Source organism: Sitophilus oryzae, unplaced genomic scaffold (genome assembly GCF_002938485.1).
Source record: "Sitophilus oryzae breed Bouriz unplaced genomic scaffold, Soryzae_2.0 scaffold_1442_pilon_pilon, whole genome shotgun sequence".
Taxonomy (NCBI): domain Eukaryota; kingdom Metazoa; phylum Arthropoda; class Insecta; order Coleoptera; family Curculionidae; genus Sitophilus; species Sitophilus oryzae.
Window position 1 is genome coordinate 5,953,353 of NW_022146107.1, and position 14,692 is coordinate 5,968,044.

General features: G+C 29.4%; 1 protein-coding gene across 1 annotated transcript in view; it reads left to right on the forward strand.

Annotated features, from left to right (window-relative positions):
- The window catches only part of LOC115877252, a 41,543-nt gene that overhangs the window by 10,950 nt on the left and 15,901 nt on the right, over positions 1 to 14,692 (forward strand). The window contains exons 8-12 of the mRNA XM_030893403.1: positions 461 to 642; positions 2,730 to 2,866; positions 2,927 to 3,033; positions 4,012 to 4,142; positions 11,433 to 11,578. Coding sequence (XP_030749263.1) covers positions 461 to 642; positions 2,730 to 2,866; positions 2,927 to 3,033; positions 4,012 to 4,142; positions 11,433 to 11,578 — 703 coding nt within the window. The remainder of the gene's footprint in view (positions 1 to 460; positions 643 to 2,729; positions 2,867 to 2,926; positions 3,034 to 4,011; positions 4,143 to 11,432; positions 11,579 to 14,692) is intronic.

A 14,692-nucleotide genomic window follows, 5' to 3' on the forward strand; every position in this document is an offset into this window, starting at 1 on the left:
CTCGTTCCATTTGAAAAAATTGAGATATGATTAAAAATACGATTTGAGCATTTTTAACTGGTCAGGACAAGAAAAAAACATTAGACGATCAAATATATTTTTCTAAGGCTCCTTGATTAAGAATTAGTGTTTTTACATAGCCATGGCACTCTAGGTTGAATTTTAAAATACTATTTTTTATTAAGCGAGAATGTGAAAAGTCGACATGTGATATGTTCTATCGATTAAAGTAAAAAAATACCGAGGATGCCATTTAAAAATCAAAAGTTGTAGTCATATCCGGTGAAACAGGACGTGACAAATGACAATTGAATACGTCAATCCATCCTAATTTATGTCATATACCAACATACCAATTCTCGTTTGTTTATCTGAATAAATAAAAAAGTTATAGGGGTGAACCACTTTTTAGACGCACCCGGTATATTACTAATATATTCAATTATACATTACGTTGTAGATCTGCAGTGGTTAATTGTAACAATGGCAATGATTGGAAAACTTTCAATAACAGCAAGTTACGGAGCTGTTTACATTTTTTCTATTGAACAGTTTCCAACAGTGATCAGAAATGCAGGGCTTGGTGCCGGATCTACTTGCGCTCGTATTGGATCCATTTCAGCTCCATATATTAACATTATGGTAAGCATAATATAGTTTAACATCCTATTATGAAATGTTATAATTGGAAAATTGAACACCCTCATCCCTCATAAAATTAGTATTATTTTTTGCTAAAATGTGTGAAAATATATGCATTAAAAATGGCAATGGTATATAAACAGGGGCGGATGTACAGGGTGGGTCAAATTCGACGCTTTTAAATGGAAACACCTTTTTTTATAGGAGATAGACAAAAACTAATGTCGGTGTCTGGAGCTAAATTTTTGTCAAAAACATGATGCTGAAAACCGCATCTCGATATCTGTTACCGTTTCGGAGTTACGGGGTGTTTTTCAAAAATATGCATTTTTTACAAATCGCTGTAACTTTTTTGCTATGGAAAGTTTTGTATTTTTATGAAAACATTTCCAAAGCACCTTTTTATGTAGAATTTAATGGTTTAAGTATAACTTTTTTAAAATTAATAATTTAAGAATTATCAACAGAAAATTTGATTTTTTATATGGGACACCCTGTATATTTTTAATTTATTGAAAAGAATTTAAAATTACCTTTCCAAAAATATAACATACTTAATATTTTGCTCGATTCCTCTTTGAAATATAGAGTATATAAAAATTCGCCCGCTTTAAATAAGTAGGCTTTGAACGGCACCGGCTGTAATGCAAAAAAATCTAGCTGTGAGCATCAATTAAAACGAAAATAATACTTGCTATGAGAGATGCAGAATTTTATAACAATTTAAAATATATTTAACCAGCATCAACACATTTAAACTATATCTAATAACAATGAAAATAAATAGCAAACCAAGACATGAGATTTTGCGACAGGTGTTCGACATATCGACCGTCTTCTGTTATGGACAGACGGGGCAGTTTTTGAACATTTCTTGCGGAATTCATTAACTCAGTAGGGGTAAAAGATACCCTCTCATAACTGCTAAGTATTTCTAATTCTTGTCTAGATTATACGGAAGAATAAGGAACCTTTATTCTTCCGCAAATATATCCATAGGATTAGATCCATGGGCACTATGTCAGGCGGCCTCGACGGCCAACGGCTGGGATATTGGTTAGGTATTCAATTATTATTGAAATTGGCTGCAAAAATTTGCTGATAACTTCAACGTTCAGAGGCGGTGCGTCGCGCGTCGTCTTGCTGGAAAAATATGTTTTCAAGTTCCATTAAGGGCATATCATCAATAAGGGGTCCAAAGCCTACTAGTTAAAGGTGGCGAACTTTTAAAAGAAAATTCTGTATTTCGAAGGGGATTATAAGAAAATATCAAGTGTGCTATATTTTTGGAAAGGTAATTTTAAATTATTTTCAGTTAATTATAAATATAGGGGGTGTCCCAAATAAAAAATCAATTTTTCTGTTGATAACTCTTAAATTATTAATTTTACGTAAACCATTAAATTCTACGTAAAAAGGTGCTTTGGAAATGTTTTCATAGAAATACAAAATTTTCCATGGCAAAAGAGTTACAGCGATTTGTTAAAAATGCATATTTTTGAAAAACACGCCGTAACTCCGAAATGGTAACAGATATTGATGTGCGGTTTTCACCATTATGTTTTTGATGAAAATTGAGCTTCAGACACCGATATTAGTTTTCGTCTATCTCCTATAGAAAATGGTGTTTCCATTTAAAAGCGTCGAATTTGACCCACCCTGTACAAGAGGTCCTGAGATCCCAAGCTCTTTTTACTTTTTCTATAATTGATTAGGAGCCTGTAAAAAAATGCTTTATAAATTGGTTTTGTGCGAATTAATTTAGTAAACCCACTTTTTGTTTTATGCAATCCAAAGTTTTATACAACTTCTCTGAACATTTCGTAATTGTTTCTATACACTTTTATACAACTTAATAGATAAAAATTTCTCTAAAAATCGCCCCTATTGATTTTTAAAATAGCAAGTGACAATAGTAAGTGTTGATTATTTCGCCATTAATTAATTAATTTAATTTATACTCTGGTAACTATGATAATATCATAAGGAGGAATATTTTATATTAAAACAATAATAACTAATAACCCTAACACATCTTGGATCGCTTGGATCTTCATTCTGTGATATCAAGAGTATTTTTTTTATAGACTCATATATGGCAACCACTACCTCTATTAATATTTGGATCTTTAGCTCTTATTGGAGGTATCATGTCTTTAGTTTTACCAGAAACTTTGAATAGAAAATTACCTGAAACAATGGAAGAAGGGGAAAATTTTGGAAAGTAAATAAAAAGTTACTTTTATTTTAAAAAAAATATTAAGTCATGTTTATTTCTAAACAGGAAATCAGTGAGTTCAAATGCACAGGAGGAAAGTGCACTGGATAATGGACAGCTAACTCTGACAGAAAGCAAACCCGGTGATCCTGATAATAACGATACTCAAATAAGTTTACTTCCAGACGATAAAGATTCTCATAATGAATGATTAATTCATTTACAAGGACTGTGTGATTTTTGTATCTTTTTATAGTCATATTTTACTTTACTTTATATTTGTGTATTTATAGTCATTCAGATGTACCTACTCAATGTATTTCTGTATACTTACAGAATGCCAGTTTCACAAATCCACCATAATACACCAAAACATGTAATAAAGCCTGTCTAACGAGAGGATAAATAACAGTTATAGTTGTTTGTCATTTTGCTTCACAGGTAAATGGTATTTTCTGTCATTTTTGGGGATCATCTATCGAAATCTTCCCTGTTTCGTAAGGTAGAATATAACAGTTGAGGGTTGGAACCTTTGGTGTTACACAGCAAAAGTGGTGACACCTGTCAGTGGTGATTGTGTTTTATTTTGCGGGGTAGAATATAGTTATAGATAGAGTTAGGGACGAACTTTTTGCCAACCATATTAGCAAAATCAGCGGCATTATCATTAGCTGATGATTTAAACGCAGTTCAATCAAATCATCTGCTGCTAATTCTAACACACAACCCGATTTTAAACAATTATTGTTTTGATATATTATGTTAGATTTGTGTGACTTTTTATTGTCAAACCAAAGTTATTATTCCGACTTAAACTGTACTTTTAGGTTGATACAGTTTGAGAAACGGATCTGAAGCGACGGGACAATAATAAATGGAACGCAGTTTTTTAAAAACATGGTCGATTTCATTCATAAAATATCCAGGGGACAGCGGTGTTTTATGAAATTGTATATCAGGAATTTCTATAATATTTTTCAGTAAACTTTAAAATATTTTTTACATTATAATTTTTTTCTATATTTTCTTTAATGATTTTCTAAATCTAAATATAGTAATAAATGTTAAAAAGCGTGTACTAATTATAATATGCGCAAATCAAGTTAAAGGTGTAAAATACAATACAATATCACTGCCACTGAATATTTCAGTACTAGTCAATATTTACACTATTTTCATGGAGGTGCAGAAAACTGGTGGTAGCACTAATCAACAGGAAGATGTTTTACGCATGGCTACCACCGTGCAACAAAACGTGCGAGAATCTGCACCAATCAGATTGGTTATGTTCCGGATGCTGTGATGATATATAATATATATATATATATATATATATATATATATATATATATATATATATATATATATATATATATATATATATATATATTATATATATATATATAATATTTACTTTTTATAATACGCAGAATGAAGGAATCAGTTATAAATCTAAGAAGAACTACGTTAAAGTACTTAGCATTGAACCAAAATTATGCTTGTGTATTGTTAAATTTGACATCATTTTTTTGCCCGTATTTCTTTTGCTGTTTCAGAACCGTTTGTCAGATAATATACTATCTTCCTTGATTTACAAATAAAAGTAAAATTAGGAAAAGACTGATAATATAGGCAGCTACTAATGTCAAACCCTGAACTATTTTTGTCTCCATTTTCTAGGTTGAATTCTAAACACATTTATACAATATTTTTACTGTTTGGTTATTTTTACTATTTAAGTTTTAGATTTTTACAATTATTTTGGATATTTACAGAACTAGAAATGGAGCCCGGATAACTATCCTATATACCGGGTGCCTTTCAATAGTGGGGCTCACCCCCTATAACTTTTTTATTTTTTCAGATAAATAAAACGAGATTTGGTATATTAGTATGAGATAAATTAGGATTGATTGACATATTCAATTCTTTTTGGTCACTTCCTGTTTCATCGGAAATTACTACAACTTTTGATTTTTAAATGGCACCCTCGGGATCTTTTATTCAATAGAAAATGAATAGAATGACGTATTATATGTCAATTTTCGACATATCGCTTATAAAAACATTGTATTTTAAATTTCAGTCTAGAATGACTAGCTTGTGTTAAAAACACTATTTTTAATCAAGCAGCCTTGGAAAAATAGATTTAATCGTCTAATGTTCTTAGTGTCTTGTCCTGGCCGTTAGGTGGCTCATTAGCATATTTGAAAAGGGATTTTTTTGCGAATGATTTGGCATCACATACTTGGTATTTCGAGTCAACTTGTTGTTATGAATCGCATGTTGCAATTTCAAATAAACCATATGCGAAAATGTCAAAAGTTGTCATATGATATGTCATTCTATTCAGAGTGTCCTGTGAGGATTTCTATTGCATTATGTAAAAAAAATATCAAGAGTGCCATTTAAAAATCAAAAGTTGTAGTAATTTCCGGTGAAAAAAGAAGTGACCGAAAACAATTGAATACGTCAATCAATCCTAATTTATGTCATATACTAACATACTAAATCTCGTTTTTTTATTTGAAAAAAATAAAAAAGTTATTGGGATGAGCCACTTTTCAGACACACCCAGTATAGAAATATGTATAGATAACTATCAAATATACGTTTCATTTTTAAAAATCTGTTAACTAGGAAATATCTTAAAAAAATAAGCCAGTTTTTAATTAAGATATTTATGCAGCTACATTTTATGAATAAGTTAAATGAAATCATACCATAAAAGAATTTTGTTGAATCGAAATTTAAGTTTAATTTGTTTTTATACAGGTTGTTAATTTGTTTATTACTCGCGGCAAGAACTTTATGGTTGAGATATGGCAACCTCGGCCCGCTTGTCGATAGACGACGCGACGGGACGAGTCGGCAGAAGTGCATGCGTTCTTAATAGGCAGCGTTGCCATTCTGTTCCCCTATAAGTAACTGTCCAGTTAACAACCTGTATAAAATTAAAACGGAATATAGATTATTATTACAGGAAAAATCTCGAACAGAAAACGTGATATGAAGTTTTTTTATTTGGAATATATAGATTTGTCTTCTGTATAGTTTTCAATTTGAACATAGTATATTGAAAATGTTACTTCGTTAAGTGTAATACATATACGATTTTTTTATGAAATCATATAAATATCGAGGTACCTGCTTAACTAAGTATCTAATTTATTGGTCTTAACTAGTCATGATTGTCGGTGTAAAAAACTCTAGGAATGTAATTAAAAAATTAAATATAAAAGTTATAGGGACGGTTAGGATACACATTTTAAAATTATTATAGAGTATACAGGGTGCTTCAAAAAAGTGTGACTAATATAACATATGTTTTTTTAAATGGAATACCCTATTTTTTATTTTATTTTTAGATTCTGCGTAAAATTCCATAACTGTTTTGTATATAATGTTATATACCTAAAATTAATAGTTTCTGTAATATTTAAATTTGTTTAAACAAATGTTAGATTGCAGTGTGATAAAAAATTGTCAGTAATGGCATTGTTTCTGAAGTTGGAGAACCAAAATTTGGTAGGAGAATTTAATAGCGATATAGAAAAAGACCTATGTAAAGATATTTTAGTTAGATGCTACAGGATGTTCAGAATATATTTATGAATTTCGACTACTTAAAATTGAGAAATTTCAAATTTTTTAAATGGTACACCCTATATATTATGCCATTTTTTCTGATAGATTTTACAAAACTCTTCAACTTTTGTTAACTATGTCATATACTTATTTTTAATAGTTTGCGATTTATTCTAATTTTTTTCTGCTTTTGCCCATATTTTTATTACAATTACGCTATAACATCATAGTTGCCATGACAAAAAATAATAATTATCAAAATTTGTTGTCTGTTAAGCAAGTTAAGAACAAAATTTGAATTTTAGTTTAATATGTTGTAATAAGTATAAATTGTAGAGATATATAGTTACAGATTATCCTGAAATGTGACTGATATACACGAACAAGCCAAGAAAAACATATTTTCTGGTCCAGTACTAAGGGTACTATATATTATATAGGGCTTTGCTAAGTAGTATAAGAATAGATGTAGATTATCTAGAAAATATCTTCAGTGTGTAATGGGACGGTTTCACGGCAGTATTAATATTGGCTTTACCAAATGAATTATAAACTAGAGTTACTACGAGAAAAAAACTTTACTGTATGTCGAAAAAAATTGCTATATTAGTAGTCTTCAACAATTAGATAATCTAGTATTACGTTAATCTGTGGCTATTCGCCCCGACGCGCGACGGAAAATCCAAGTGTCCTCTTTCATAATATGGAAATACACCAAGAAATTCACGACTGCGGTTTTAGTTTATTTGAGTAAAGTTAATTAACTTTAACTAATACCAGCAATTGTAACTAATTATTAAGCTACTTGTTAAGGATAAGTAATAAATTGTTTTGTCATGGCAAGTATGATTTTATAGGGTAACTGTATTAAAAATATGGGAAAAAATGGAAAAAATTGGAGTAAATCGCAAACTATTAAAAATAGGTATATGACATACTTAATAAAAGTTGAAGAGTTTTGTAAAATCTATCAGAAAAAATGATAATATATAGGGTATCCCATTTAAAAAATTTGAGATTTTTTAATTTTAAGTAGTTGAAATTCACGTAACGTAAAAGTAACGTAAAACAGTTTTTATTTGTTTTATCTAAAGTATGGAGGCTAGAAGCCTCTAGCCTCCATAATCTAAAGTATGTTTAGAATCCAATGTAGCACCCAAAACTGAGGTAATATATTTGGTATACACGAAAATTCTCAGTTATTTTAGTTGATTACCTTCTATGGACTTCCAAATTGCTAATTTTATTTACCTAGTTGAAGCTTTTAATATTATTTTGTATTTTATATTAATTTTTATATAGCTTTAATAAAATAATTGAAGGGCGAGGGAAAAAGCAACGAGGCGCACTTTATAGGAATTTTTAAGTAATCAATCTGTTGAGAATGCCAAGTCCCAAACATATGTTATACAGTACGTCTGCTGGATCTGTGTCTATGAAAGGAATGCGGACAAAAAACATTTAAATAAACAGCAATATATTTTATACGTCGACTTGACGAGTACGTCACCGGAAATCGCTCCGCCCACTCATTTTATTGGCTACTTGCAAATTTGTCGAATTTTTATTGATGGGACGCGTCGTCTTATTTTTTACGAAAAACATCGAGAGAATATCGTTTCCCCTCTCACGGATACCTCGTAGCAACAGAACGGACAAACGTACTGTAAATTATTGTAATTCAATGTAACAAACGATATCCAAATAATAACGCATACGGTGATAAATTTGATGTACCTTCATGATTTTTGGCAACATTAAATCAGTTTTTCTGTAAAAGTCAGTTTTGTGATTATAAAAGTATAAAAAAGTGTACCATTTTATAACTTTTCTGCTGAACGAGAGGATCCTTGACAGTGACTGTTGCGCTTTCATTTTAATTCACAATTGCAAAATTATAAAATTGATTTATCTGTAATTTTTTTATGTCTGTCGAAATTTCCCTCACTTGTACCTGTTTGTTTCATAGCAAATTGATCTGCATTTTAACTCTTTATATAGGCAAAACAATGTCTAGCCGTCACTACAATGTGGGCTTTAAATATTAAAGATACATTATAGATAATAGATATATTATTTTCTTAATAATTTAATCTTAATATTTGATAAAAAAAATTCTTTAAGCACTGCTTATGGTAATTTTATCTTTAATTTTCTCATGTATAAACTACCCATTTATCAATTTACTGTCGCAAGTTCATTTGCATTTTACAAAAGAGTACTTACTAAAAGTACATTAAATTCAATTACGTCTTTTTTTAATCTGACCTTCATATTTATCATGACAATGAAAATGTTTTGGAACGTGTCGGAGAAAAGATCTTTCCAGATTGCAGATAAAACAGCAGTAGCGTCGTTGATCCTAGATCTAAATAATACCAAAAAATACTACAAACACAACTACAAATAATGAGGTTTGGACCTAAGGTTTGGACTGTGGTATCACAGATTAGGTTTACTATAATGTATACAGATAAAAATCTTGTCCCTAACTGTGGTGGTATAGACTTGTATTAATATTTTTGTAGTAACGACAAATATGTGTAATAATTATATTTTTTTCCTATTTTCCAAACTACTATTTTTTTTTAGTTTTAAAATAACCAATCGCTTTTTATCAACCTGTTTAAAAAAAATAGGTGAAATATTATTTATTTTTATTTGCCTATTGTCATTATGCACCGCCAATGTAATCAAATTTATAATTTTTGATAATAAAATGCTTTTGTTTATGTTATAGGCATCAATCATTTTTGAAAGAATAAACTTTTCAGGAAGAAAATGCATTTTTTTAACTAGGTAGATAAAGTATTCAAATCACATTCAAATTTTAAATAGCCCATTGTATAACGAGACTTTCGATATTTTGTCCTTGTTTAACTAGCGTGTTAAATAGGAGAGATAGAAAGAAATTCGTGTCCTAAATATTCATTGATTTCCTTCTACTCCTTCGATCACATGAAGTCCAAAGTCCAAAAACCATCCAATCACATGTAGGCATCATTTAACACTCCATATATTTTGCAACGTTGTCAGTTCTTGAAAAAAATTCAATGCTGAAAATTAATATTAGAAAAAATACGTTTTAAAAATCACTTTCTTGTTTATTAAATATCTGGTTTCTTGTCATATTAATATACATTTTTAAGTTATTCTATAAGGAGCTACAACAAAGTTTATTCTAATTGATATTATAAAACTGTGGAAATTAAATTTTTATTCTATATCAGTACGGCAACATTGTAAACATATTCTAGGTTATGTTAGCGGTTGCAACTTCGACCCATTTTTCCATATTCGAATTTAAAATAACTTTTTAAGACAACGTTTTCCAAAGCCAACTTTTTATTTAATAAAAAAACTGTATAAACAGTAACCATGAAAAAATAAGCCTACTTTATTTCATGAAATCAGTACCTGGTGTGTAGTCTCGAAGATTTTATTCATATGAAGACTGCTTTATACATTCAACAATTAAAAATCTATTAGCATAAGGTAATTATCCTCAATTAATTTTCCAGATAGAAAAATTCTCGAGTTTAACTTATTTGTTGAAAGGTCCCATTAAATTATACAACCTTTAGCCAGTATAACTACTTTAAAGATATTGTGGTAAGTTTGTTTATTACATTTACGTATATTAAGTTTCATTTTTTTATTTAATACATAATACGAGATCATTATTTTAATTAATCTACAGGGGTAATAACAGTATAAAGGTACTTAGTAAAATTGTAGTTATTAACAATATGTTTTTCATATGGCATGGTGTCAGTAAAAATATCCTTTTTAAAATTATTGAATGAAATAGATTTGATTTAATATTGTTGTTTATTTTTTTTTTCATTTGTTTCACATTTAATGACATTCATGCTAGAAAAAATGAAAGACTGAGACTGTCAGTAAAGCCATGACCCATGACTATTCTTTTTTTCTCAAAAAAAAAATTGTCACATATTTAAATGTTCGTTTATTTATTCTATATTTATTTAGGGGTCCTATGCGTGTAATTTGTATATAAACAATTAGTACTGCACTTGAAGATATTGTATGATAATATACTAGATATTAATACTGTATAATCGAAAAAAAAACGGCATCTGGTTTGCTTGGAAATGAACATCGATGACATTCCCCATATAATTTTACATATAAAATGAGAGCGACCTTCATTTCAGTCATCGTTGACGCCGGTTTTTTTTCGATCATATTGTATTATTATATATAAAGTACCTACCTTAGGACTGAAAGAAAAAATGGCGTCAGATATTGCTTGCAAATGAAGATCTATGAGAAATATCATCGATCATCATTTCAAAGCCAACTGGACGCCGATTTTTGGATCATACAGATATTTCGATTAAAATTACCTAATTTATGTGATTTTCAAAATAATGATATATGATATGACACGCTTTAATTTGGGCCTTTAATTGGCCTTTATCATTTTTTGATTTTATTTAATTTGTTTTTTATTATTTGGTGATATTTAATTTTGATAATAAATGATAATTGATTTTACATGAGCATTTAATGATGTGATGAAATTTTGATATTTTTTATCTCTGATCTTCATAGAGAAATACCATATGATCGAGAAAAAAAACGGCGTCCAGTTGGCTGGGAAATGAACATCGATGACATTCCCATATAAATTTACATATAAAATGACAGCGATCTTCATTTCATAGCCATCGCTGACACCGTTTTTATTCGATCATACGGTACCTATGAGAGATAGTTGACCCATTTTTTTTATCATGTATTCTATATTTAAACACTTTGGTGTTTTAATATAAACCATTTCATAGGATGTCTCATTTGTTAAACATTTTAGCTAATATTTATTTAAATGATCTGATACGCTTGTATTACCCACTTCATTCTTAATATTAATTGATATAAGAGCATTTCAGGAGTTTACCTAATTATTTTTAGGAAGCATCAAGTCAGTATTAAAAAACACATGATAAAGACTGAATAAAATATGGGTTTTGATGATGTTATTCCCTTACTGGGGGATTTTGGCAGATACCAAAAACGAGTATACTTTTTGTTGTGTTTACCTGCTATTACTTCTGCTTTTCACAAACTGGGGAACGTATTTTTATTGGCCGAACCTCGATACAGGTAAATTGGCTTTATTTTTTTACAATATTAAATTTCTGTACAAAAATTGTACAGGGTGGCCCATTAGTGCGGGGAAGTCCAATATCGTCGTTGTAGAAGTTACGAAAGAAACTTTTATACAGATGCCTTCATGGTTTATAAAGGGCATATCCTAAAAATATTTTGTTGTATACAGGGTGTGCCAATAAAAGTTATGATAAAGTATTAAAATTATTTAAATTGCACACCCACTTTTTCAGTAGGTACATAATTGAATTCGGCATAAAATTCTGCATATTCTAAATTTTTCTTCGCGGATTTATTCTGTTATTCTTAATGTTTAGGAAAATATAGCTAATTAATAAAGTTATATTCACTTAAGTTTTTAACTACTTTTGGATATAGTGCCTTTAACTAAAGTTTTAGTAAATAAGATATAGAATGACAACACCGCATAGTGCTTCAAATAAAAAATAGTGTGTAGAATTGTATGCTCAATCCAAATCTGTATAGCAAAATGGAGTTTGCAATTAAAAAAAAAATAAAACTTTTTCATAACTTTTTTGATATTGTCTTATTGTATATGACGATATTAAACCTCCTAGCACTAATGGGCCACTCTGTATATCTAAAAAATATTTTAAATATCTGTACCTATATCTGAGGAACATTTTGTATCTTTTGTCAAAGTTTATTATGAAGTAGGTTTGGACATAGGCTGGTGAAGTTCTAATGATTTTGTGATCATAGTTTTTTAGGTTTTTGATCTTGCTCTACATTTCCCATCCTAATTTATACCGTAATATTTCTATTTTAAATAAATGATATATACAGGGTGAGTCTGACCGAAATGACTGTTGATGACCAAATGACTGAATGATTTTATATGTAAACCTATATGGTGAATTTGTTTCTTTTTTTATTATAGGGTATTTTTATATATCTAAATATTGAGTAAATTTGAAATACTTGAAGACGAATAATTTTCCAATCGGTTTTTGTTTATGAAAATGTGTTGTTTTTGATTTATTTGAAGGTTGATAAATCTAGGATTAAAATCAGTTTAAATTTAGATTACAAATACTTAAACAACATCCGCAGTTAAGTGACAAATTTTTTGTTGGTAATGTGTCAACAAAATAATCTTATGAAAACATTTTGCAATTGAATACGCCGTCTGCTATATAAAATGATTATCAAAATCGCTTAAGTTTGGTAAACATATTAGTGTTGAATGAATATGATTATATATTGAAAAATTAAAAATAATTATTTAAAAGTATATTACTTACATAGCTGACTTATCTTATGGATTTTCTTCTATTTATTGCTCTAGATGATATTTGAGTTCGAAAATTGTTTTGAAAGTATGGAAAAGTTGTTATCGGAAAAGTTTATTATCGATATTAGAATAAATTAATAATTTCTATTTAATTTTTTATTAGAATGGTCGGAATGGTCATCAATAGGGCTACTGGCTACAGATACCGTGTTATAAGAATAAGGTAGTTAAGGGCGTATATTTTCATTTTCGTATTAATTATGTTTTTGCTAATATCTTCGGTTTGCAAAAAGATATCAAGATGTGGTCGGGGAATACCTTTTAAGCTTTTATTCCTCTTTACTATCAGCGAAAATTACATATACTATTGCATTTAAATTTTTTGAAAAAACGGGCAATGTTTGTTAGATAGCGCGCTATAGCATCTACTGATAATTGCTTATTATTATGGTTTATATGAGATAATATTGAGTGAGGAACGCCCTTTTTAACGAGCCCTAGATCGTTGGATTCCGATTATCCAGTCCGGAGTTATTCATATTTAAATAAAAACATATCTAACCTTTCCCGACCACACCATTTTTGCTCCGAAATATGCTTATTATTATGACGCTATTACCTATAGTGTATAGTGCCTCCCTTTTTTAGGCGGATTTTTGTAAAAATTCTATTTTTTTATTTGCCTAGCGGCCATTCTACAAACTTGAAAATAATTTTCAGCACTTTCGCTTAGCCACTTTAGCTAATATTTTTTTCTGCACGTCCTACGGCTAATAGGTACTTTCCGAGAAACAGCCGAGGGCTATTCTTAGTGGAACACGCTGTACTTTATACGTTCAATCGCACAGAATAATTATTGTCTTAACTACTGATAAAAAAATAATAATAGTAATTAAAAAGATAGTATCACCATTTCCAGGTACAGATTTTTCACAAAAAAACACGTAAGATGACACTTAAAAACTTAAACAAAGCAAAAAATCTAAGGTCTTAACTTGCAAATAAACAACTGATGTGGTGTTTTTAAATTGAATTTTGAAAAGTTTGTGAGTTATGATGAATTATTTACACAAAAACCAACAAATATAATATATCAATAGATAAAAAGCTATAAATCTTTGAATAAAAAAAGTGTGACAAAAAATCTATATCTTTTAATTTATACAGGGTGGCGTACCTCATTCGCCTCGGTTGATTATACGAAAACGGAAAGATGTAGAAACAAAATATTTTATGAGTGTATGTGGGGAGGAAATATGCACAATTTAAAATTATTTTGAAATATATAGGATGTTTCAGAACTAAGATCCATACCAAAGTTATATTTTTTCTTATGGAACACCCGGTCGAGGGGTGTCTCACTCGGGTAAAAAATGTACACTTACTGCCAAAATACCCTTCCACTGCTAAGCGACTGCCAATGACTATGAAGAAGACTGCCTATGACTGCCATGTAATTATTATAGGTGACTGCCATAAGACTGCCAATGACTGCTAGCGACTGCCAAGAAAATGTACATGTAATTCCAATAGTGGGACACCCGGTATTTTATTTCATTTTTTGATTCTTATGCTCAAAAAAGGTATTTATTATAAGGGTTAAATATGTTTAAAATCTTTGGTTTTTGAGATATTTAAAGATATTTAAAAATGCATGCCTACAATAGAATATATTATTCACACCTGTACATTGCTTTTCAAAATTAATTCTTATGCTGAGTTTAAAGGTAGAGAAATAAACTTTACTGAAAAATTTGATTGCTTCGTTTAATGTATACATGGGTATCAATAATTGCTGGTCTATTTTAAATATTTATTTTACATAAAAACTTCGCTATTTCAAATACAACACC